At 39.8% G+C, this 26,252-nt stretch overlaps 1 protein-coding gene across 5 annotated transcripts in view; it reads right to left on the bottom strand.

The window, feature by feature from the left end:
• The window catches only part of VSTM2A (V-set and transmembrane domain containing 2A), a 33,699-nt gene extending 8,092 nt beyond the window's left edge, over positions 1 to 25,607 (bottom strand). For 2 of the 5 annotated variants that reach the window (XM_084618328.1, XM_084618329.1), the window contains exons 1-4: positions 25,111 to 25,607; positions 22,896 to 23,062; positions 21,727 to 21,777; positions 14,247 to 14,583 (exon numbers count right to left, since the gene is read on the bottom strand). In XM_084618328.1, coding sequence (XP_084474454.1) covers positions 14,247 to 14,583; positions 21,727 to 21,777; positions 22,896 to 23,062; positions 25,111 to 25,189 — 634 coding nt within the window. In that variant the 5' untranslated portion in view covers positions 25,190 to 25,607. Of the gene's footprint in view, positions 1 to 10,219; positions 10,453 to 14,246; positions 14,584 to 21,726; positions 21,778 to 22,895; positions 23,063 to 25,110 lie in introns of those variants that run through there. The other 3 variants (XM_084618327.1, XM_084618330.1, XM_084618326.1) reach the window with 3 other exon arrangements.
• Between the last annotated feature and the right edge of the window lie 645 nt (positions 25,608 to 26,252).

The raw sequence follows: 26,252 nt of genomic DNA on the forward strand, positions 1-26,252 counted from the left end.
GAGTTAAAGATTCCAGATCCTTGCCACCAGACTGTAAGATTCTGGTCTGAGCTGGTGGCGGTGCAGGGCTACCTCAGCCTATAGGTGAGCTGTCCCTTCTTAAGGAACCTAGTGACTCGGGGAGCTACACAGACTGTATCATCTATTCCTGAACTTCGGGACTGGAACTGTGACGTGCCATTGCATAAGATGAGCCATGGAATGGAGGAGAATCCTTGAGTGTGCCCCTTCTCTGCACACCTATCATAGAATCACAGAACTGGAAGGGACCTCAGGAGATCATCTAGTCCAGTCCCCTGCACTCATGGCAGGACTAAGTATTATCTAGACCATCCCTGACAGGTGTTTGTCCAATCTGCTCTTAAAAATCCCCAATGATGGAGATTCCACAACTTCCCTAGGCAATTTATTCCAGTGCTTAAACACCCTGACAGTTAGGAAGTTTTTGCTAATGTCCAACCTAAACCTCCCTTGCTGCAATTTAAGCCCATTGCTTCTTGTCCTATCCTCAGAGGTTAAGAAGAACAATTTTTCTCCTTCCTCCTTGTAACAACCTTTTATGTACTTGAAAACTGCTATTATGTCCCAAACAAACCCATTTTTTTCAATCTTCCCTCACAGGTCATGTTTTCTAGACCTTTAAACATTTTTGTTCCTCTTCTCTGGACTCTCTCCAGTTTGTCCACATCTTTCCTGAAATGTGGTGCCCAGAACTGGACACAATACTCCAGTTGAAGCCTAATCAGCGCAGAGTAGAGCAGAATAATTACTTCTCGTGTTTTGCTTACAATACTCCGGCTAATACATCAGTGTGCCCCTCCTCTGCACACCTATGTAAGGGTCTGTCACTTTCTGACTTTTGGTGTTTTGGAAAAAGGAATAACCAGAGCATTAGTTAAATTATCAGAAAATGTTAAGGGTAGGAACATGACAGGGACTACTCCATAAGAACTCCTCTTAAACCTCTGTGCAAGCTACCTAGACTTAGTCCAAACCTGTAGGTGTAATCAGGTGCTCTCTGCTCACTTTATCTTTCCTTCTTCTGAATAGTGGGGCAGGTGAATGGGTAGAACTCTGGCTCTGGCTCCACAACTTGCTGGCTAGTACAGCAAAACAGTGCAAACTGGTGGTGGTGTTTGCTGCTGGTGGAGGACAATAACAAATTACTATACACCAACCTTCAAAGCAAAGGGGAAAGCTGGGGAGGGAACTGTGCCTGCATTATGTTTCTGAGTCACGATGCCTTCCTGGGTTGGTGCCACATCTTGCTCAGAGCTGTGTCTAGAATTACAATCTAGCCCAAAATTAGGAGGATTTGAAAACACTTGTAAGGACAAAGACAGAGAGAAAATACAAACATGCACATAAAAGAATAAAATGAGACTCACTTTGCTGAAATGGAAGGAGGAGCAGAATGGTCCAAAACTGGCAAGGAGAAACCTATGTAAGGGGTAATGATGAAAAGGAGCTAGGACTGATTGTGGCTAGAAAATAAGGCATCCATTTATAATCTGCTATGGCTGCAAATAAGGCTAGTGCAATGTTAGGGTTGGTTATAGATGCAAGACATAAAGTTAGTAGACCTCAGTGTGGCACTGCTATGACCGCACATTGAATATTACTTTCAGTTCTGTGGACATCACAAGGAAATCAGAGAAGACCAACATAATTGACCAAAGGCTTGGAAGGATTGCAGCCTTGGCATTATTTTTGGGTTCTCCCTTGCCCTTAGCCCATGCATGGAGGCCACAATCAATCATGCTGCTTCCTCCTCCACAACATCCTAAAGATGCATCCTTTTCTTTCTACCCCTTCAAGCAAAGCTCTTGTTCATCATTCATTATTTCCCTTCTTGACTATTGCAGTATCCTCCTAACTGGGCTTCCAGTCACACACTTCTCCCTGCCCTCTTCCAGTCCCTGTTTCCAGTCCCTACAAAATACTGTTGTTCAAACAATCTTTCTTGCAGATCAGTTTGACTGTGTCATCCCACAGGCTCTGAATGTGGAGTAATCTTGTAAGTGGTAGAAGCTTCATCACTTGGGACTTGTCAGACTAGACTGGACAAAACCCCAGAAAAGATGCTGGGTGCAATCAAGTATTTGCAGGAAGATGGGCTGGACAATCTAATTGGCTGTTCCGTGTCTAACATATATTATTTTATAATTCACTGTATCCATTCAGCATTGAACCCAAAAATCACTGTTTGGCCTGTTTCATTTTAAAGTGTAAATTGTTTTACACTATATTACTATATACACATATATGACTAGGCAAGATTTTTCCCATAAGCATGACCAGGAGATCTTGACATGAAACTGTTTAATGGAAATTCATTTACCCCATGATATGTGGCATTCATGTGCGTTGCTGCTAATGATATGAACTCACTAGGTTCAGCACTCTGTTTAAATACTTATGAGAAGCTTATCTAAACTTTGTTTTGGTCTGGAAATGAGGCCAGAAATCTTGCAAGGACAGCTTTTTTCCCATGAGAATACTGCTACTTTGCATTTCTATAGCGCCTTCCATTTAAGAATCTCAAAGCAAATATAAAAACATGAAAGACCCCTAGCAATCCTGTGAGAAAGGTAAGTAGTAGTGTACCCACTGTACAAATTGGTACAATGAGACACAGAGAGATTACCAGTGATTTGCCTGAGTTTGTGGAAGAGCAAGGATTAGCGGTCAAGTCAGTATTAGAGACCAAATGTCCTGTACTCTAACAACAAGAATATTTTTCTCTCCCAGGTACTTATAGACTTAAGCTGTCTTGGGAAATATTGTGAGGCTAACAGCTTGTCTACATAAACATTTAGTTTGCCGCAAGGTGGGGTGTGAATCAACCCCTAACCCTAACCCTAACCCCGGCACAAGGTAATGGGTTGAGCTCTTTCCAAATTTTGAGCAAAGGATCTATTCAATTCTTGTATAATCTACTAGTCACCACTGTGCTTCAACATGGACATTCCAAGCTATATATTTAGGGTGTTGTCACTCTTTATTTTATCCTTCTCTTCTTGTCTGGATCTTACAACTTTCTTGACCCACTTCAGACTAACCCTTCAGAGTATGAGGTTGTATGTATCAGTAGTTCTCAGTCATGAGTAGGGATGCTCGTACTTCAGCCTTTTATGACCCATATCTGAGTTCCCTTCCCTAATTTAGGGCCTGATTCTGTAATGTTTTCCTCACACTGAATATTCTTTACTCATATGACTATTCCCATTGACTTCAACAGTCTACTTGCATGAGTAAATACTTTTCAGGGAAAGGGTTGAGATATAAGGGGCCTTTCTATACAGGCCTCTGAAATGTCACTGCTGGTTACTCACACTGGATTCAGGGGGAGCGCAAGATCCAGTGTTGGTAAGAATAGGCACAGCAGGTTGCAGGCTCTGGTAGTCCAGCTAAAACCCAAACAGTAAATTGGTACTTACTCCTAATATTTGGAAAACATTGGCAGCATGTTCTGGGAATACTCATATTTGATTCCTTGTGCACTGAACAGTGTTCTTCTTTACTTCCCCACTGGGAACAGTGGTCTTAAAATATCTTTGACATTTTTTAAAATGCATGATACACAAAGGAATAAACCATTGCTTTAATGCTGCTCGCTTACCAATGCCCTAGAATTTGTTTGAACTGACATTTTTAATTGTTGACAGCTGTATGGCTGATCAGCTTCTCAAACTTTATCTTAACTAAGCATGGCTGTCACACCTTCTTATTCCTTAAACCCAAACCCAAAATAACAATACAGCTTCTGGCTGGTTAATAGACTTTCAAATTATCCACAAAAATGTGAGTCACATTTCAAAACTTAATTGCACCAGTCCCATTCTCCTACATACCACTCATCCATTCCTCAAAAAAAATAATTATTAAATATATATATATATATATATATATATCCTAACTAGGATTGGCCCTAATACTATCTCACAAGTGTTCCAGAAGCACTTCTATAAAAAGAACGTCTGCAAAAATAAGCTTGTGTGTGTCACAGACACTGAAGAATTGTTGCTCATTACAGAGAAATCTCTGTGCTACATATCACCTTTTGCACCCACCTGCCAATGTTCAGCCTCATCTTTTAGATGTGGTTAGCCTGATTGTCCCCTCATTTGCACTGGTGTAAATTGGAAGTAACTCCATGAAAATCCACTAAGTCGTATTGGTGTCAAAATCGAGTGATGGGAGAATCAGGCCTAGAGTGTTTCTCTCAATGTTTTAATTTCATCATCCCACAAATTCTAAATCACTGAGCTTCTCAACCATTCCCTTTACATCTATTTTTTACCTTTTCCCCCAGGGCAGTGAGGGTAGGGGTGGTTAGAACATGGGCAGGCCTTTGCTAGTATTTTATGTGGTAAACACCTAGCACATAGCATGGTCACCCACATATATTTTTGTATATATTTCAAGAAATAAATAAATGTGTGAGCTCTTATTTCAGCAGATGAAGATTCAGGCAAATAGAGTACTATAATATTTAAGACCTGGTATAAATCAACATTGCTCCATTTAAGGTAATGGGCCTACATCAGCTGAGAATCAGGCCCTTAATGATTTAGTGACAACCTACTGCCTCTTCCTCAGTTCTTATTTTTTTGCTTCTCTCCAACAAATCTTATCATTTTAACATTTTGTTCGGTGGCACGGGGAATTGGAGGAGGGGGAATACAGTAGATCTATTGCAGTGTTCAGCAGTGTATTTCGTTTTTCGTTGTGTCAATGGGCACTGCTCTTCTGCAGGCATTAGTTCACTGGGCAGTTTCCCCAGTGACACTGTGTGTGGAAGCAACAATAGCAGCCAAGGTAATAACAGCATTAGCATCAGAAGAAACAGCAGCAACAAAATGGTTTCCTAACTGTGTTTTGGTCACTGTTGCAGAGCATGTAGAGTCTGTATGAGTAGTATCTACAATACAGTCTGTGGCCATTATCTTTCACTTTTATATTTTAACTCTTTTCATTATGTTAGACAGCTTTGTTCCAGGCAAGTAGTATTTACCGATAGGTGGGGGTCAAACTTCAATGAGATGTATCTCACACATAAACTCTCTCTCTCTCTCTCTCTAGCAAATTGCAATAACAAAGTGTGTCATACACAGTTTGTGAATGAAATGGTCAAATGAAAAAGGGAAAACACCCAACATCCTGTCCATGGTGCGGAGAGAGATCCTGATATGTTCTTCAAATGACATCCAACTTTCTAAACAACCAACCAGGATTAATTATTTTTATTATAGCTACTACTCACACCCAGAGGAGGGTATCTGATGTTAGCATTGCTGTGCCTTGTGAATTATTTAGTCCAATGAAAAATTTCAGAGAATGACTAATTACTAAGAGTGCAGTGTTTTAGAGCAGACCAGGGCTAAGCTTTTAGAGTGAATCGTGTAGGAAAGATTCCATCCGGGGGAAAAAAATTAATCCTGAAATAATTCCAAATAGCTGTGTGCTTTTGTCTTTCTTTCTCTTCTTTCAGTTCCCAGCCAGCTTGTTATGCCTCCCCACCTAATATGAACTGGTAAAAGCCAGGACTCTCCACTCTCACCCCCATGGCCCTGTGTAACATTAAAATACATTTACAGGGGCTTACTTCTCTGTTAACATAAGCAGATGCAACTCTATTGACTTCAGTAGTGTTTTATCCATTTAAGCCAACAGAGAATTTGGCCCATTCATTTTACATTGTAACCGTTGTGAAGGGAGTGGGTTTTTCTATCAGAGAAAGGAAGTTCCCTGTTTCACATCCAAAACCAGGCAAAAATGCTGTGTATTTGTCAGGTAACAAATGGGATGGTTTCTGAAGCAAGGAAACCCCATCTGTTTTCTAAGAGCGTTCTCTCACATGCTCTGCCATTTCCAATGCCCCGGTGCAATACACCAGACTAAGCAGCAATGAGAAGTAATTTGGATGAACAGACAAACAAAACTGCATGACCTATGTGTATTCTTCCCACTGGTTAATTAGCAGTTGTACCAGACATGTGGAACTGAATTATTTGCTCTATGCTCCCTCTGCTAAGAAGATTTCTCAGAGGCTCCCCCATGAAATTTATCATGTTTGGCTCTGGATGCGAGGCAACCCATAGAGGTTAAAGCACTTTTAAATGACTAAAAATTAAGTGATACGCTTAAGAACGTACATGGCAATATCTATAGGTAGTTAGGTAGATGGATCACTAAATGTGGTATGTACATATATAGGATAGATCTAAATATAGGTGTGTGTTGGTAAATAGTATTGTAGTCACAGAAAGGGTGAGATGAATTTCTGAGCATGGGAAGGTATTTCAAAATGAACATTTCCATTTTCAGCTCTATTATGACCCCAACATACTACCTTTAGGGGAGCTGACTTTAGGGGAGGCAACTACTCAGCACTCAGCCCACAGAACAAAGCAACTAATATTACTCTCCACGCTTGCCTCAGAAAAGTAATCCTCTTATATGACTCAACCCTGTAAGGTGCTGAGCACTTTGGCCCACATCCAGCATGTGCTTAACTTTAAAGCATGTGAATACGCTCATTGACTTCAGTGAGACTATTCAGGTGCTTAAAGTTAAACATGTGCTTATGTGTTTAATGGGATCTGGTCACGGTGCTCACCACCTGTCAGGACTGAGCCATGTAATTACTAGAACATTTAGAAAATTAGATGAATTCTTGGCTCACTGAAGTTAACGGGAGTATTGTCATTGACCTTAATAGGACTAGGATTGCCCCCAGGGTGCCCAAAGCCTGGAATAGGCATATATACAAAATAAATTAAACTGGGTTTTTCAAAGAACCCTAAGGAAGTTAGCAACTTAACTCCTTTCCTTTCCTTTCAAAATCCCAGCCTAACAAAGTCTTGTCATCAAAATTTACTTTAAGGTAGAACTTGGAACAAAAATAATCTCACCCCAGATACAGCTTTATAATACAATGTATAGACACTTCTATCAATTTTTTAATTACTATCTACCATTCTGCTTTGCTTTAGTCAAAATGAATGGTATACAGTCATTTAAATCAGGTATAATAAAATGTGATGGGCTGGTCATATAGCGAGGCTCACTGACAATCAATGGACTGCAGCTGTCACTGAGTGGTACCCAGGGGAACTGAAATGACCACTCAGCTAACCTCCATAGAGATAGGAAGATTTTATTGTGAAAAGGCATGGCCAGACATGGGGAAGGAAGGCCAAGATAAGAGAAGAATGGAAGACGTGTTGTAATCATCTCAATCTATATGAGTGCTGAAGGTGATCAAGGTATACCATTCAAGTAGAAAAATATGATTCCCTGGACCACACTTTATTTAATAGAAAAGAGTGTGTAGAAGTGTTTGGAGTCTGTTACATCACTCCTTGATTGAGAGAGGTGTTTATTCTCCTCTGTTGCTCATTCTTGTTTTCTCATATCATTTTTGCTCCTTGCATCACAAGTGAGAACAATGGGAGCTGAAGGCATTTAGCACTTTGCAGACTGAGGTTCACATTTACTGAGTATCAACTAATAATTTCACAGTTTATTTTGTTATTTGAGACTAACTAAAAATAATTGTTGTTATCAGAAAAGGTGAATATGCAAGTCCTTTTAAGTAAAAAAAATATTAAAGATTATGGTATGTAAAGATATCTAATTGTAATAGATAGTAGATAGCCTATTAGCTACACATTGTCTTATTGATGGAATTATTAAATAGATCTAGAAAAGATTAAAGAAAACAAAATCAATGGTGCTCTTTATTATTTTTAAAAAAAGAAAAGGAGTACTTGTGGCACCTTAGAGACTAACCAATTTATTTGAGCATAAGCTTTTGTGAGCTACAGCTCCGATGAAGTGAGCTGTAGCTCACGAAAGCTTATGCTCAAATAAATTGGTTAGTCTCTAAGGTGCCACAAGTACTCCTTTTCTTTTTTGTGAATACAGAGTAACGGGCTGCTACTCTGAAACTTTTTATTATTTTAAACCCCAAATACTTATGATCCTGATTTTCTTCAGTGCTGAGCACCCAAAGATATGTTGACTTCAGCTGGCATTGTGGATGCTCAACACTTCCAAAAATCATCCCCAAAGGGGTTCCCAGTGACACCAGTGAGAATTTTGCCGGTGACCTCAGTGAAGGCTGCAGGCTTTTTGTAGGCTGACTATATATAATATAGTCTATAATATATAGACAGAAAGTCTATATAATATAATATAGTCAATAATATATAGTCAGAAAGAAAAAAATGTTGGTGAATGTTCTATAACACTACAATCTGGACATAAAAGTATGTCTTGCATTCAAAGCTGGTAGATTCGGAACTACGGACTAAATAGACCCAAATGGCGGGGAGAGGGGGGAGCACATCCATTTACCAGAATCAATAGATTCCAATAATGTTATAATTTCCTCCCTTTGTTCTCCTACCTGGTACTGAAGTTTGCTGTGGGTCTTCCTGATTCAAGGAATTCAGTTGGTGCTACAAGATGCAAAGACCCATCTTCCCCTGCTTGCTCCCTCCCAGGTTACATACTGAACCCCGAGCCATCAAAGGAGTTCCTCCTCAGATATCTCTTTTCTAAGATGGTAGAAGGGTTACTAAGATGTAGCCAGTTCTGTGTTTGAGTTAGTGAATCCTGAGAAGCACACAGGTTTCCTAGGAATCTGAGAAATCTGAATTTAAGCAGTCAGAATTTGGGCCTGAAATGATTTCTTTATCTGTAGCTGTGGCCTCTTTGTGATCTGTCAGCCCAGACTCAATGAGAAAAAACAGATTTTTGTTTGTGCACAAAAATTTGAACAGAAGCACAAAAATTTGAACAGAAGACATTTTTTGCACGCACGGCCTGTCAAAAATTAGAGGGAATGTTGCATAGGACCAAATTAATTTCACAGTTTGCCCCTAGAAAATTACGCCATTACCTATAGTTACAAGACCTTGTGATATATGAAATGTGTAGTATTACCTTTGGCATATGATACACTCTTATGAATTATGCAGAGAAAATGTCTATCACTCCACCTACATAAGAATTTTTCTGAATATATGCATATTAGGCTGTCATATTAGTCAGACTGCTGTTATGCCGTGATGGCAAACTTCATTTGCAGCAGCCCAGGCATATGAAATCAAAGGGTCAAGCTATGACAGCTCTGACTTTTGCTTCCCTTTTTGTTTTTATTTTAAAATAGAATTTAATACTTCTTCAGTGTATTTTTTTTTTTGTGGAATACATGTTTTTTGTTCTTTCTGGTGCACACTCTCTCTGTCTATTCTGTATCTGTTTCTATAACTAGAATACTTTACAAGTATATATAGCATTTTTATTTAAACATTTCACAGTGATTTGTGAACTTTTATGAATTAAGATTCACAACATCCTGTGAGGTAAATAACGGATATACAAGAGCCACAGAGATATATAAAAGCCCATAAACTATACATACAGAATAAGCCATCAAAAAGTTATCATTTGCCAACCATTCCTATACAGTTCCCTCACAGTTACCACAAATATTCTTTCTCCTGAGTATAGTGGGAAATTATGGTAACCTCGGGTACTTTAAAATGGTAATAGCTGGCAAATGTTTTTTTTTTACGTTAATGACTGCCCTTGGGTTGAGAAATTATTCTCTAGTGGTACTTTTTAGATCTCTATTGCCAACTGAAAACTGACACTTAAAAGAATGTTGGGTGAACATGAGCAGTGAAAGAGTTCAACAGAGTGATGCCTACCTTTCAAATATAAATTGTGCAGCGAAAACATCATACAATCAGAAGGAACTGATCTTGCCTACCTCATAGCTATACCCTGCAAAATATATAGATTTAAAATTTCCTAAATCCCAAGTCTCTTTCCTGTAATTATAGGACCCAGATTTTTTGCAATGTGCTGATCAATGCAATGAGAAAATTTAATGTTGGTCATAAGGTAATACAACCCCAACTCTAATACTGGACTAAATTCTGACACCGTTACACACACTGCGTGAAACCTTATTCTGCAAGCAGTCCCACTGATGTCAAGGTACTACTCAACAAAAGTAAAGATATCCCAGTCTACCCCATTGTATGAAATATAATCACAAACATTTGAATTATGCAGGTATATTTTAATTTTTAACAATGTTTCCATTCCCTAGGATTGGTTCCTTCACTGCATAAAATTGAATGAAACACGAAAATGTCAGTCTCCTGCTAGTTTCTGTATTTGAGCACTATGTTGAAATATGGGAAAAGAGATTAATTTTCTTTTGAATCACATAAGGAAATTAGGGCAGACACATGTTGATTAATTACATTAGTAAGAAAGATCATACACAATGTGCCTGCCTATAACTACTATCTCTGTTCTGCCATTCTGATGTCCCAAAATTGGATGCTTCTTCTTCCTCAGTTGGAATCACTAGACATGTGGGCCAAATTCTCCGCTGCCTGGTACCTTCTGTAGGCATTTACACTTCTGTAAAATGAATTCAAAGTGGGTCTAAAATATCACCAAATCAGATTGAAAGTAAAAATTAATTCCCCAGTCTTCTCAATATGAGGAAAATCAATGTTGAGCCTCAAAAGTTAAACTATTGGTGCAGACTCCACTGTCAGTTACATTATGGCATTTGACTGTTGATTAGGTGAAATCAACATACAATATATTGAGTCAAAATCAGTACTAGTGAAAGTCAATTTTCCTCAGTAGGTGAATTTGGCTTTGTGAATGGAGCATGAAACTTTGCTTCATCAGAAACCACACATGAATGTAAGAGATTAAATTACTAATACTTTATTATTAGGACTGTCTGTACTTGGCCTACAATAAATATCATTTTGAGAAAATGTTGAAGCATGAAGATAAGCATATGTCTTGCCCTCTCAGAGCTATGACTGAATGTTATTTTGATTTTGGAATGCCCGTAACAATCAATGAGAGCTTTGCATCCAGATCACTCGCAGGACACAGCCCTTACAGGGCAAAATGTTGGATAAATTATTGAATTAGTGAATCTTTTATACCTGTAATGCTACCAGAATAGTTTAATGGACTACCTGCTGTGTCCAAATTCTGGTCAAGGTGCTTAAGTATGTGTCTACCTTTAAGCTTCTAACTAGTCCCATTGACTTAAGTAGAATTACTCACAGATATTGCTGTTCGAGGATTTCAGGTTCTGATTTGAAGGAAATTCTGTGATTTTGAAATTAGTTTTGTTTTGAATGAAAACAAAGGATTTCTAAAATTCCTGTGACATGAAATTTACAGGAAAAAATGTAATCATGTCAAGAAGGTTGAGGGGAGATATGATTGCTCTCTATAAATATATCAGAGGGATAAATACCGGAGAGGGAGAGGAATTATTTAAGGTCAGTACCAATGTGGACACAAGAACACATGGATATAAACTGGTCATTGGGAAGTTTAGACTTGAAATTAGATGAAGGTTTCTAACCATCAGAGGAGTGAAGTTTTGGAATAGCCTTCCAAGGGAAGCAGTGGGGGCAAAAGATCTATCTGGCTTTAAGATTAAACTCGATAAATTTATGGAGGAGATGGTATGATGGGATAACGTGATTTTGGTAATTAATTGATCTTTAAATATTCATGGTAAATAGGCCTAATGGCCTGTGATGGGATGTTAGATGGGGTGGGATCTGAGTTACCTAGGAAAGAATTTTCTGTAGTATCTGGCTGGTGAATCTTGCCCATATGCTCAGGGTTTAGCTGATTGCCATATCTGGGGTCGGGAAGGAATTTTCCTCCAGGGCAGATTGGAAGAGGCCCTGGAGGTTTTTCGCCTTCCTCTGTAGCATGGGGCATGGGTCACTTGCTGGAGGATTCTCTGCTCCTTGAAGTCCTTAAACCACGATTTGAGGACTTCAATAGCTCAGACATAGGTGAGAGGTTTTTCGCAGGAGTGGGTGGGTGAGATTCTGTGGCCTGTGTTGTGCAGGAGGTTGGACTAGATGATCATAATGGTCCCTTCTGACCTTAGTATCTATGAAAACACTTTGTTTCAATAAAATTGAAACATTGCATTTCAATTTTGACATTTTTAGATTACATATATATATATACACACACACATACATATTTACAATATAAATGAAAATAAATTTCCAAACAAAAGGTCATTTTGACATGAAAAATCAAAACATTCCATTCCAAAAATGTCACAGTGGAATGTATTGATTTATCAAAATACCCACCCCCCCCTTTTTATTTCCCAAAAGGGAATTTCTTTGGAAATCAACACATTTCCATAGGAAGTTTCTGTTTCAATTAAATGACATTTTCTGATGGCAAAACATTCAATTGGAAAATTTTTGAGCAGCTCTTTTTACATGCTTAAAGTTAGGCACATGCTTAAGTGCCTTGCTCAACTGCATTCTCTTTTGGTAAATTGGAAGTAACCCAGAGAATCATAGGAATGTAGGACTGAAAGGGACCTCAATAGTTCATCTAGTCCGGTACCTTGCAAAGAGGCAGGAGTAAGTATTACTAAGAACCATCCCTAACAGGTGTTTGTCTAGCATGTTCTTAGAAACCTCCAGTGATAGAGATTCCACAAACTGCCTAGGTAATTTGTTCCAGTGTTAACTACTCCTACACTTAGGAAATGTTTCCTAATGTCTAATCTAAATCCCCTTTGCTGCAATTTAAGCCCATTACTTCTTGTCCTGTACTCAGTGGTTAAAAAAGAACAATTTATCACCGTCCTATTTATAACAAACTGTTACATACTTAAAACTGTTATGTCCCTTCTCGGTCTTCTCTTTTCCAGACTAAACAAATCCTATTTTTCATCTTTCTTCATAAGTCATGTTTTCTAGGCTTTTAATTGTTTTCTTACTCTTCTCTGGACTTTCTCCAGTGTTTCCACATCTTTCCCAAAGTGTGATGCCCAGAATTAGACACAGTACTTCATCTGAGGCTTTATCAGTGCTGAATATAGAGGAAAAATTACTTCTGGTGTCTTGCTTACAACACTGCCACTAATATATCCCAGAATTATGTTCACCTTTTTTTTAAAAAATTTTGACTCATATTTAGTTTGTGATTCACTATACCCCACAGATCCTTTTCTGCAGTACTCCTTCCTAGGCAGTCATTTCCCATTTTGTGTTTGGGCAATTAATTATTCCTTCCTAAGTGTTGTGCATTGCATTTGTCCTTATTGAGTTTCATCCTATTAATTTCAGACAATTTCTCTAGTTTGGCAAGGTCATTTTTAATTCTAGTCCTGTCATCCAAAGCACTTGCAACCCCTCCCGTCTTGGCATTATCTGCAAACTTTATAAGTGTACTCTCTATGCTATTATCAAAATTGTTTATGGAGATATTGAATAGAACCAGACCCAGAACAGATCCCTGTGGGACCCCACTCAATATATCCTTCCAGCTTGACTGTGAACCATTGATAACTATTCTCTAAGAATGTTTTTTCCAACCAGTAGTACATCAATGTGTTGTAGGTTTGTGTAGGCTATATTTCCCTAGTTAGTTTAAGAAAAGGTCATGTGAGATAATATCAGAAGCTTTAACTTGCACAGCTGACTTTTCAAAACTTTGTTTTGGTTATTTTGCATTTCCAAAGAGCTTGTATTGATCATTTGTGTGTTCTATTTCTTCATTTCCTCACTCTCACCATCACTATCATGTAACAGTGGAGAGTCACACTGTATGTGTAATTGTAGCATTCACCATTGTATATTAGATGGCAAACACTCACTCCAGTGTAGGTTATTCATAGCTTCCATATAAAACAGAGGTTTATTTCTGTGTGACAGAAAATGAGGCATTACCATTTTAGTGTCTTCAGTCTGACGACTGACAAATAGCAAATGCATATTCTCTGTGCAACCATTCCTAAAGCATACACAGTGCAACATTTTCAACAGCATTTATGTGACTTAGGAGTCTAAGTCCCATTTTCAGAAATAAGATAGGCACTAGGGCCCAAATCCTCAAACATCCGTAGGCACCTAACTCCCACAGATTTCAATGGAAGTTAGGTGTTAAATATGTTTGAGGATCTGGGTTTAGACGCCTAAGTCCCATTGACTTCCAATGAGATTAAGGCTCCTAAGCCTCTTACACATTTTTGAAAATGTTTCCCATAATATTTAGTTTTAATTACTTATTCTTAGCATATATATGTATATATTGGGCACCAACCTTTCCCTATCACAGTGATCCCGTCTGGGTTAACCTCATGTTGCACGCTGGTTAGCAAGACATTGAAATGCTCAAAATGCTTATCATACCTGATTGTGGACTCTGTTTTGGGATTTTAGCTGCTGCTTCGGGGCTGGTGGTAGAGCGCAGACGCTGATTGGAAGAGTTATGGACGCTACTGGGAACAGCTGCTGAGATGTTCTTGCGAGGTTTCATATCTTGCAGCCACATTGGGGATGCTTCAAAGGCCTGCATTCGCCGAGAGTGGCTGTTAGCATTGACTTTGAGAAATGCCTGAGCCTTGTATTCCTGAAGGTCTCCATAGTTGGCATCTGTCACCCTGCACTCATACAAGCCTTCATCCTTTTTCCTCACTTTTGAAATCTGCAGCTTGTGGGAGATGTCATTCCCTTGTACTTTCACTGTCTGCAAATTTTCCAGGAACAAAAAATATCAGACATTACCATTCTCATATTCTTTCTCTATGAAGAATACACTGACATACAGAATGCAGCTATCCTAAGAGGATGTCTGCAGTTAGACACCTGGGGCTGGCCTGTGACAGCTGATTTGGGCTTACAGGACTCATACTGCAGGCCTGTTTAATTGCAGCATAAACTTCTGGGCTCAGGCTGGAGCCCAGGCTCTAGGACCTGCAAGGTGGAAGGGTCCCAGGGCTCAGGTTGCAGCCTGAGCCTGGAAGTCTACACTTCAATTAAACAGCCCTGAAACCCAAGCCCTGAGACCCTGAATCAACTGGCAGAGGCCAGCTGGAAGTGTCTAACTGCCATATAACATACCCTAAAAGACCATGGGCCAAACCAATGTGGTGTAATTTTTCTTATTTCAGTGAAGTTACACCAAAGATGAATTTTGCTTTCTGTAGGCATATGGACAACTGGTGACTTAATTCCAAATCTGCTTAGATGGTATGCTCTGAAATGTTAATTGTCCTCAGACAAACAACCCAGTCTCCCATGCTCTTTAATTAATTCTTTCAGATCATGAGCATTCTTAATGAGCTTTCTTGCATGAAGCTGCTGATAGTGTATTTCTTTGGTTAAACCTTTCCAATTAGATAACTTTGTTGAATCATTGAGATTTTGAACCACTGCATTAACAGCCTTATTTAAGATGTTTGCCAATGTTTACATTTCTTTAACACTTTATTAGGCTATCTTGTAGTCTTCCTTGTTTTAAAAAGTACCACTTGACATTAAATGTGTCTCCTTCAGGTTTGTGCAAGGCTTTGTGAATTCATTTGTTAACAGTAATGATGAGGCATCTGGTGACATGTAGCCAGTTTTCCCCCCTTTTATTTATAGAAGCATGTGCTTATTAAAATATTGTGACAGTGATTTGACAATAGAAAATTGCTCATACTCTATGTTATGTTGTGAGGCATCAGCTAATACCAAGGCACGCAATGTAACCTTTGCTATCCTAAGGCAGCATAATGCATTTTTCACCTTGTGTAATTAATTTAAAAGCACAAATTATTTATTTTTGAAGACATAACAAGACATTGTAATTTACTCATAAGTGAAAGTTACCAAGAAACACTAGCAAAAGTAGCAGATTTTCCCCCCCTGTACGCTTCTTTCCATATAGTCATTTATATTTAAGTGTATATTACTTTATATCTGTGATTCCAGAACACTTTTTCATTTATGGATTACCCTAACAGGAAGCCAGTTTGAGGGTTCATCATCATTGAAAGCTATGAGTTTTAGGGAGTGCCCTTAATTCTGCTGCCTATATCCGTTATATAAATTCAGGTGCAAATGTAGCTTCATTTCATGTAAATACAGAAGATTAAAGGCAATATGCAGTAGAGAAACATTCGGATAATGAAGATGTGACCGATCTTGGAAAAGGAAAAGTATTACACTGCAATCAGGTATGTGTTATTTATGATTATGCAACATAATGTTCCTGACAGCTTGACATATCATAGTTCCCATTTTGGCAAAGCCCTTATCCAGTCTGCTATGTAACTTGTGGATACATGTCAGCAGCAAGAAATGTGATAGACTTTTAAGCATACAATGTTATTGTTCCCAGCTCTGCATATGAATTATTTTATATGGCAAACTCTACTCGCGGCATAAATTAAATGTTTCAAGCATTAAATGTAATCATTGTAATCATTGTAATAATGTAATCAACATTAAATCTACAGAAAGTGCTGGATAGTTAAACTTAATCAGTAATAATATAATACCTATACTGATCCAGTTATCAAAAAAACAATAAAAGAGAAATGGAAAGGGCAGTCAGCATGTAAACCGTCTCTGTGGGCCAAATTCTGCCTTTATGAATCCCCGTGCAACATCAACAAAGTCAATGGTGTTGCAGAGAAGTAACTGAGTGCAGAATTTGTTTTCTCTTTAGCCATTTCTAAATTTTAAAATGCAAAGAGAGCATGCTTAATTATATAGTGTTCCTCTTCCAAATTATATATTCATAGATTCTAAGCCCAGAAGGGGCCACTGTGATCACATAGTCCGACCTCATGTATAACACAAGCCATAGAACTTCTCCAAAATAATTCCTATAGCAGATCTTTTAGTAAAACATCCAATCTTAATTTTAAAATTACCGGTGATGGAGAATCTACCATGACTCTTGGTAATATGCTCTAATGGTTATTTACTTTCACCATTAAAAATGTACACCTTATTCCAGTTTGAATGTGTCTACCTTCAACTTCTGACTATTGGATTGCGTTATACCTTTCACTGCTAGATTGAAGAGCCCATTATTAAATATGTGTTCCCCATACATGTACTTATAGACTCAAAGGTACTGGAACTAGGGATGCTGGGGATGCCTGGCTTGAAGTGGTTTCTATTATATACAGAGTTTACAGTTTGGTTCAATGGCTCTCAGCACCCCCACTATAAAAATTGTTCCAGCACACCTGTATAGACTGTAATCAAGTCACCCTTTAATACTCTCTTTGTTAAACTAGACAGATTGAGCTCCTTGCATCTATCACTATAAGGCATGTTTTCTAATGCCTTAATCATTCTTGTTACTTTTCTCTGAACCCTCTCCAATTTATCAACATCCTTTTTGAATTATGGGCACCAAAACTGGAGAAAGGATTCCAGCACCAGTTTCAGCAGTGCCAAATACAGAGCTAAAATAACCTCTGAATTCCTACTCAAGATTCCCCTGTGTATACATCCCAGGATCACATTAGCTCTTTTGGTCACTGTGTCACACTGGCAGCTCGTGTTCTACTGATTATCCACCACAACCCCACATCTTTTTCAGAGTCACTGCTTCCCAGGATAGAGTTCCCCATCCTGTATGTATGGCCTGCATTCTGTGTTCCCAGTTGTATATGTTTACATTTAGCCATATTACAATGCATATTGTTTGCTTGTGCCCAGTTTAACACATGATCTAGATCATTCTGAAAAAGAGACCTGTTCTCTTCATTATTTATCATTCCCATAGTTTTAGTGTCATCTGCAAACTTTATCAGTGATGATGTTATGTTTTCTTCTAGGTCATTGATAAAGACATTATATAGCATAGAGTCAAGAAGCAATCTCTGTGGGACCGCACTGGAAACAGACCCACTCATTACAGTTCCTTTTTGAAAACTATCAGTTAGGTAGTTTTTAAATACATTTAATGTGTGCTGTGTTCATTTTATATTCTAGGTTTTTTTTTATCAAATGTTTCGTGGTACCAAGTCGAACACCTTACAAACATTTATGTATTTTATATCAACACTATTACCTTTGTCAACAAAACTTGTAATCTCACACAAACATAAAAAAAAAGATATCCAGGTAGACAGGTTCTATTTTCCATAAATTCATGTCAATTTGTATTAATTACTTCACCCTCCTTTAGTTCTTCATTAATCAAGACCCTTAACAGCCACTCCATTAGCTTTCCAATGATCGATGTCAGGATGAGAGGCCTATAATTACCCAGTTCATCCTATTTACCCTTTCTAAAAATTGGCCCAACATCAGCTTTCTTCTAGTCTTCTGGAACTTCCCTGGTTCTCCAAGACTTATTGAAAATCAACATTAGCAGACCAGTGAGCTCCTCAGTCAGCCCTTTTAAAATTATTGGATGCAAGTTATCTGGATCTGCTGATTTTAAAATGTCTAACTTAGTAGCTTCTATTAAATATACTCCAGAGATACTAGTGGAATGGAAAAAGTATTGTCATCACCATATGATGAGACTGAATCATCTGTTTTTCCCCAAATACAGAAGAGAAATATTTATTGAACAATTGCATCATTATTGGTAATTCTAGCATTTCCGTCCAGTAATGGAACAGCACTATTGTCAGGATTCTTTTTATTCCTAATACATCGAAAAAACTCCTTATTGTTTTTAACTCTGCAGGCCATAGATTTCACCTAATGTCCCTTGGCTTCCCCCTTACCAATTTTCTTCAATTCCTAACTTCTGATTTATATTCTTGACTATCAACTTCTCCTTTCTTCCATTTGTTATATTTTGTTTCTTTTATTTGTTATAGTTGTCTTCATTTCCCATTAAAAGAGGTAGGGGTTTTGTTGTTTTGTTTTTAACCACCACATTCTTTTCAGTTGTGGGATTGTGGCTTTTGACGCATCTAGTTAGGTGTTCTTAAATTATTCCCAATTATCATCACATTTTTCTGATTAAATTCTTTCTCCCAGATGATTTGTTTCATAATTGTTTTCAGTTTTGTGAAACTGGCTATATTAAAGCACAATATATATATAAAAGTTAATGGTAGCTTAAGTACAAGTCATCATGACTTGATCACATTTAAAATGTGCAAGAAGAATTACGTTCAGACCATCAAATAAATAAATAAATATTTTAGTTCTGTGATCAGTTCCTCTTTATCTGTTAGGTAAAGGTCTAATATATAATTTCCCTATATTGGCTGATTTAGGACATTGTGATCTATAATGTTTAGAAATTCCAGTGATGGCTTATGCTGGAGTTCTCATGCTGCCAGTCACTCAAATTGAAGTCCCCCATGATCAACTTTTTTTCCTACGTATTATTGATAGGTGCATAAGGAGATGGTTGTCCTGTTGCATAATGTAAATTAGTAGTCTGTAGCAGACAACAGCTCATGTCCCACATTGTGCTTTATCTGTTAGGACATTGATCACCAGAAATGGTGAGATTCAGCATTGTTAAAAACCCAGCCCCTACATGTTACTGTCTCTTGATAAGGATTTATCAAATACAGTTCGCCGTTTATTCTCCATTTGGTATGGATACATTCCATTAAAGCTAATAGGAATTCTATTCAGGCATCCAAGAAAAAGTAGTCTTCTTTTATAGTCAGTAGATTTAGAATGCCAAAGTAATGTAGACAACATTTTTATTACAAATATAAAATATCTATTACACAAGCCTATGAATATATTGGGCTGTATAATAGAATGGCCAGGCTTTAATTATTGACACACATAATAAGAGACAAGTATAATGTGAAAGGCCTGAACTGTAACAAAGATGAGCCAGATCCTGTAGTTCTTATTCAGTCAACATTTCTATGGACTTTGGTGGGAGTTTTGAATGAGTATGTTCTGAGTAATTAATGAGTTTATTGGTAATGGTTGTATTTCTATTGCAATAGTGCACAAAGGCCCAAATCAGGGGTCCATCAATCCTCGCCGGAACATATCGTCCATTCCATGAAGGGTTTACAGGGTAAAGTGACAAGCAACATAGGAAATGTGAGTCTCCTTCCTTAGAGGTTTTTAAGGTCAGGCTTGACAAAGCCCTGGCTGGGATGATTTAACTGGGAATTGGTCCTGCTTCGAGCAGGGGGTTAGACTAGACGACCTTCTGGGGTCCCTTCCAACCCTGATATTCTATGATTCTATGAGTGAGGGGGCTGTGGTCAAAATACGTACAGTGTTTGATATAATGTATATACATTAAAATGTCACTTCAACTATAGCCAACTGTCCTTCAACCTACCATTAATTAGTTGGCTAATTACATGTAGGCACCAGAGAAGAAGGGAGTGAAGGCTTTAACATACACGATTATCTTATATTGCTGATTAATGTGGTTGTTGCTGATTTAGGGCCAGATTGTGCCTGTGTCGGGCTGCACTGCCCCGTGAGAGTTCAAGATGGATTCTGTCTGAGAGGCAAAATCCCTTTGGAGATCATGTGAGATGTGTACACTGCAGTATTTGTTAAGAATGAACAATGGTCCCATCTCCTTAAATCTCTGGGGCATTGGAAGGGAGAAGTCCCTCAGCTCCTCTGAGTGCAGGGACAGCAAAAGAGGGGAAAAGCTCCTCTGCCCTCCCCTCCCTGCTATCAGGTCCGGTAGCAGGGAGGGGAGGGCACAAAATTGTGTAAAAACTTTAATCTCCAAATGGGAGATAGAGTCCAATCCTGCAGGCTTGGCACAGAGAGAGCACACCCAATAAAATCAATAGAGGTATTGCCACAGGAAGAACTGCATCCTGACTCTTCTCAGGTCAGTTGCCCTCTCAGCAGCATCAATGTCTGTTCTCTGCCAGCTTTAACTAATTTCTGAAATCACCCATTTAAATAGCTACCTGTTCAGCTGAAGGGATATGCCATTTCTGGGCAAACTTTCAGCATTTATTCCTCATTTAGAATTCTGGGACTGCTTCAAGCTCTCCAGGGGTCAATCCCACAGGAGGGGTTAATTGGGGGTGGGATTCTGTGCCAGGTGAGAATAACCTTGTGGAGTTGCTCCATTTGCAAAGTGGAAGAGGGCATAGTGGGCTTTTCTCCTGTTGAATAAGCCAGAGGGTGCACCCATCAATTTAATGGATCCCCAGATGGCCAGGGCCAGCCAAAGGAAATCCATGTACTTCTGTCAGCCCTGCATCCCCTCCATCTTGTCCTGTCACCATGACTCCAATGGAACTGTGGTAACAGGGCTCCCCCAGCACCATCATAAAAGGAGGAGAGGGGGAGCGATCTTGCCGCCAAGAGGAGACTCCAAAGCAGAGCTTGTACAGTCCCAGGATTTCTGGGAGGAGGGGGGTGATTTGCATGGCACTGGTACAGGGACCTCCAGCCTTCACCACTACCCAAAGTGTGCCTAAACCACTGCCCACCTTCAGCATGCTCCGTTCCCCCCTGGCAGATCCCAGCCCCATGGAGAGCCCTCTGCAGGGTCTTGGAAAGTAGGTCTGGGGTGAGGTGAAAAGGGGAGCAGTGCTCAGGAGGAAACTGATCCAGCTTTCCTTGCAGGATGAAGAATATTTGGGGCAAGCATGCCCTGGACCTTATTTTGCTTTTGTTGAGGAAATCTGTACCAATGTAGTTTAATGAACCCATTGGGGCTGTATTGTTTCTGTGATAATGTGTACAGGGCTAGGAAAGCCTCTCTTTCTGAGTCTCTCTCATTCTGTAAACCAGCCTGGGGGGGGGGTGAGGGGGGAGGAACAGAGAAACTAAAGTAAGCTCCATGACTGTGATTAGTTGGTTCCCCACAGGCTTTTGGGTGCATGTTAAATTAATGGCAAATGTAAAGTAATGAACTATGTAGGAATGCTCTCTCTCTATTTTTTCCCCCTCAAATACTTACGCTTATCTTTGTTCCGTCATTGTCCAAGTCTCTCTCTGGTAAGAGCTCCACCTATTGGGAAAGGATGACAGTTGTAAGGAGCTGTTGCCGTGCAGTGCTGGGCTACTGGCCCTTGTGCAAAATAATCACTAAAGCGAAGCAGATTGTATCAGCCAGCCTTTCCCCGAGAACACTTGCATGCCAAGTGTGCCACCTATAGGCAGAACCACATTGGGAGAGTTGAACAGACTGAATTTAGCTTCAATTCTATGCAAGTGCTATTGCGGCAGCCAGCATTATGGGATTGTGGCACACTGAAAAAAACACTATTGAAAACGAGGACAGATACGTAGCGTCTTCTCGTCAGACTAAACTGTCACTCTCCATCCTATTACGATCAGGCTTCAGGACGGATTCTTAATATAAAACTCGTGTGGACGGCATAGGAGGATTAAAATGTTAGAGACAATGAATTGTTTTCCAGTCCAATCTCAGTGAAAATGTTCAAGGCAAAGGGAGAGCTCCCTCTCCCCTTTCTTTACAAAAGTAAAGACTGAGCCCAGTGGATGCTTGTGTGGTTGTCCTGAAATCCTAAACTGATTCCTATTAGAAGGATGTTTAATCTTTTTCATTGTAACTATCAACCAGAAACAACGCAAGGGGGAAAAAAAAACGAGGTTCTCCCCAGAAAACAGACCTCGACGCTGGACTTGGAAGGCTACAATTATGGTTTGTTTGTTTGTTTGTTTGTTTGTTTGTTTGTTTGTTTTGAAGGTGTGCATCCCCAATAACAGCATCCCCCCACCCCCCGCTGAATTAGACTTACAAATGCGAGTGCCCCAATGGCTAATAAGGGATTGTTGTAGTATCTTGACCTTGGGGAAATACAGTCCTGCAAGCAGCAACTCTATTAACATATGCGTTGTTTGAAGAGAGAATCAGGCTTGAGAAATCCATGTCGCTTTCCTAAAATGTGAAGCTGAGCTAGGGGAGTGGCAGGCACCGAAGATCCCATCCCCTGGGGTGGGCATTTCTCCCTGCAGCCTGCTGGGTTAGTTCATGAGTAGCACATTAAGCCTTAGGCGAAATCCACTTCCCTCCCTCCCCCCCCCCCCCGCCACTTTTGGCGTGCTTGGGTGGATTCCCCGCTTGGAGGGGGAGGGGGAAGCCCAGTGGAGGCGCATCTGTACCTGGGTGCCCGTCACCTCGCCTCCAGCCTCCTGCTCCTCGGCTGCTCGCAGAAACCACCACTGGATCTCGAGGTACACGGAGGCTGAGCCGCTCTGGAAAGCGCACGACATCTCCACGTTCTGCCCTTCAGTGGCTGTGACATTTCGGGGGAACTCGGTGAATTTTGCTGCAAAACAAACGCAAACAGCTTATTGGGATCTCCTGCTGCTTCTTCTCTCCTCTTCCCACTCTCCCCACCCCCCATTTTCGTCTGTTTTTTTTTTTTTTTCCATGTTCTCTTTCTCGCTACCTTTTCCCATCCCGGTTTCCTTGTCCATTTGCTCATTGCCTCATTTAGTCTCCCTTTCTATGTATCGTTCCCATTTCTCTGTTCCACATCTTTTCTCACTCCCTTTCCCCATCTCTTTTCTCCTTCTCTCTCACCCCTCCCCCATTTTCCTTCCATCCCCGCTTTGTCTCACACATTTATATATTTTCCCCAATCCGCACAACTCCCGCTCTTGTACTCAAGTCCGGCTAATGGGAAAGCTAAGTACCCCCTCTGATAGCTCCCCTGGGTTAAGAAAGTTACATATAATTAGATACAAAATCCCTGGGTGGGATGCAGTACTTCACCAAACACACTGAGGGATTTCAGTGAAAGACAATTTGGAAAATCAGCACCCCTCATGTATTGCATTTGCTAGGTGAGTGTATACCTTGTGAATGATTAAACACTATGGGGTTAACTGAAATAGATATTCAGAATGTGTAATGTGCTAAGAGGTGGGTTATGATCACTCATCAAAATGCACGTTTCAAACACATTAACTGAGTCACGTATTCTTTTATGATAATTCATGCTCGCACAATGAAACGAATAAACAGTGATTCTTATCATTCTTCATCCTAGCAGACTCACTTTCCAAAGCGAACAAACATCCCACCTCTTTAAATATGACTACTCCCATCTTACAACACCATTCTACGGTTGAGCAAAATTCCTACAAATGCACACAGTGCAAGACACCAATGTTTCTTAAAAGTCACCATCGAGCCTCCCGATATTTTCCTTGGGCTCGTGTGTAGGTCATTTAAAAATTGAGCAAACTTCATGCTAAATCTTGTAGACGCCACCCTGGCCAGAGAAAGAAAAATATATAAATAAACCTTCTGGTTAAAATCTAAGAAACACTGGACAGGCACAGACCCATTGCTCAAAGAATTTAACAGTCAGTTATCCAGTCCCAGCTGTGTGTTGTTATAGGCTGACAAAGCTTAGAAGGAAATATTTGCAGTGATCCCCCTTATCCCTAATGCGTCCAAGCTCGTTATTTGAAGTTTATTTGTGGGGTGGTTTGGGAATATACTGAACCACCTTTTGCTTTCTAAACACTTGTACTATGAAATAGAGGCATAATAAAGCTGCTATTTCTTTTATTTTGCAGTGCCTCACCCCCCCCCCCCGCCCCCCGACATTATTTTTAGTCAGTGCTAGCTATTCAGCTAGTTAACGGGCAAAGGGACTCTTCATTCTGCATGCACAGGGATGGAAAGAAGTTCTCCTCCCTGGTCAGTGCTAAACAAAAACATATCAAGACGGGAGTTGCGTGTGCAGAAATGATGCAGCGTTCAGCGGGCAGCCTGAGACGCTCTGTCCTAGGTGCTGAAATGATCACTGCAGCCCTCAAAGTCCCAAGCAACTGGATTCTGCAGAGCTGGGGCTGCTTGGAATGCGAGACGCCCTTTTCAGTGGGGTCTTCAAAGAAGTCGATCTTTTTGAGGTCTATACATAGTCACTAAAGGGAAACAAAGGGCTGAGACTGAGGAACACGGAAAAGAGTGGAAAGGGAGCCAGATCCTATATAGATTTCAATATTTAATGGATGCACACGATTTAGCCATCTTATATTATGTGTGCATGTAATAGTTATGTATGTCTGGGTGGCTATTCGCCGTAAGCATATATAGACACACAGCCCAAGCACGCGTATGTATGCATTCATTACAAATATACACACAGCATTTTCGTCTGTTTCTCATTTTTCCTCCTTGCAATGTAGTATAAGCAGTCGGTTTAATTCTCACGAGGGGTAAACTTCTCCCCTCTTTTGCTGCTTGTTTGTCATTTCTAAGGCTTGAAATCTATATTTCCCTCTGCATCTTTTTGGAAGCCCTGCTTCGGATTTTAGGGAGTACACACACGCACACACATTTGACAAAGCGCGATCTTACCTTGGGTAGAAAGTCCTTGTTGAATATACAAAACGGAAAAGAAAACGCATCCAACATAAGCCAGAAAGATCCCCATCATTCCAAAGCGAAGCAAAAGTCACATCAGGGTAACAAAAAGCAAAGGTGCCCTCAAAGAAAGGAATCACACACGCGCGCACACACACAAATTTACAAAAAGGCTCTCAGCTGTAGCCCTGGCTGCGACACTGCGAGCATTCTGCTACTCAGTGGAATCTTTTCTTTGGGAAGAGAAGGTATTGCAATACACTGAGGGTTCAGATCAGCTGGCTCGGGCGCTGTGATGCTTGAAGTCCAGACCCAGACTAAAAAAAAAAAAAAAAAATCGTTGAAAAGTGGGTATCAGCTGCCTTCTCTGCCTTTTTTTTTTTTTTCCCCCAGCTACCTGGCAGCTCCGTCCAACGTCAGCTCCAGCTGCTCAGGATTGCGTTATGATGACTGCCCTCCCTAAACGCTGATCCGGCTTAGGAAGTGGGGAGTTTGGAAAAGGGGAGGGGAAGAAGGGAGAGGAGCCTACCGTGCTTGCATTGCTTCAACTTTTCCCTCTAATGGCTGCGATGATGCCTTTAACCCTTCACGCCTTCTGGGTTCTCTATACCTTTCTACCTGCTGTTACTTGGGCTGGGTAACATGCTGGATGAAAGCCGATTTTTGCGTATGATTGTGGAACCCAGGAGCCTTTATTGTACTGATACAATCTCCAGTCTGGCATCGGTCAAAGACCAAGAGGGCAATGCAGTGGTTTGTTTTTTAGTGGGTCTCTCTCTCTCTCTCTCTCTCTCTCTCTCTCTCTAATGTAGCTTACGGGAAAACAGTTAAATATTATGAGTATGCTGTTGAACTTCTTGTTCACTGCCCCAAATAACTATGATCACCTAATCTTTTTATTTCAAAATGTTGATCAGCTTTTTTTTTTCCAAAATAAATTAACAGGATTTAAAAATAATCAGTTTATCATAGGATACAAGTATTTATATAAGATGTTAGGATATGTATGGGGAAATACCTATACACACTTATACATGCGTATGTGTGATTTGCCCAGAAAAAAAAATCATCAGACTTTGACACTTTGATAGTCTATTGATGTGCCATAGTTAAATTTATGTATCTATAGTACAGAG

Source organism: Lepidochelys olivacea, assembly GCF_965140295.1.
Source record: "Lepidochelys olivacea isolate rLepOli2 genome assembly, chromosome: 2".
Taxonomy (NCBI): Eukaryota; Metazoa; Chordata; order Testudines; family Cheloniidae; genus Lepidochelys; species Lepidochelys olivacea.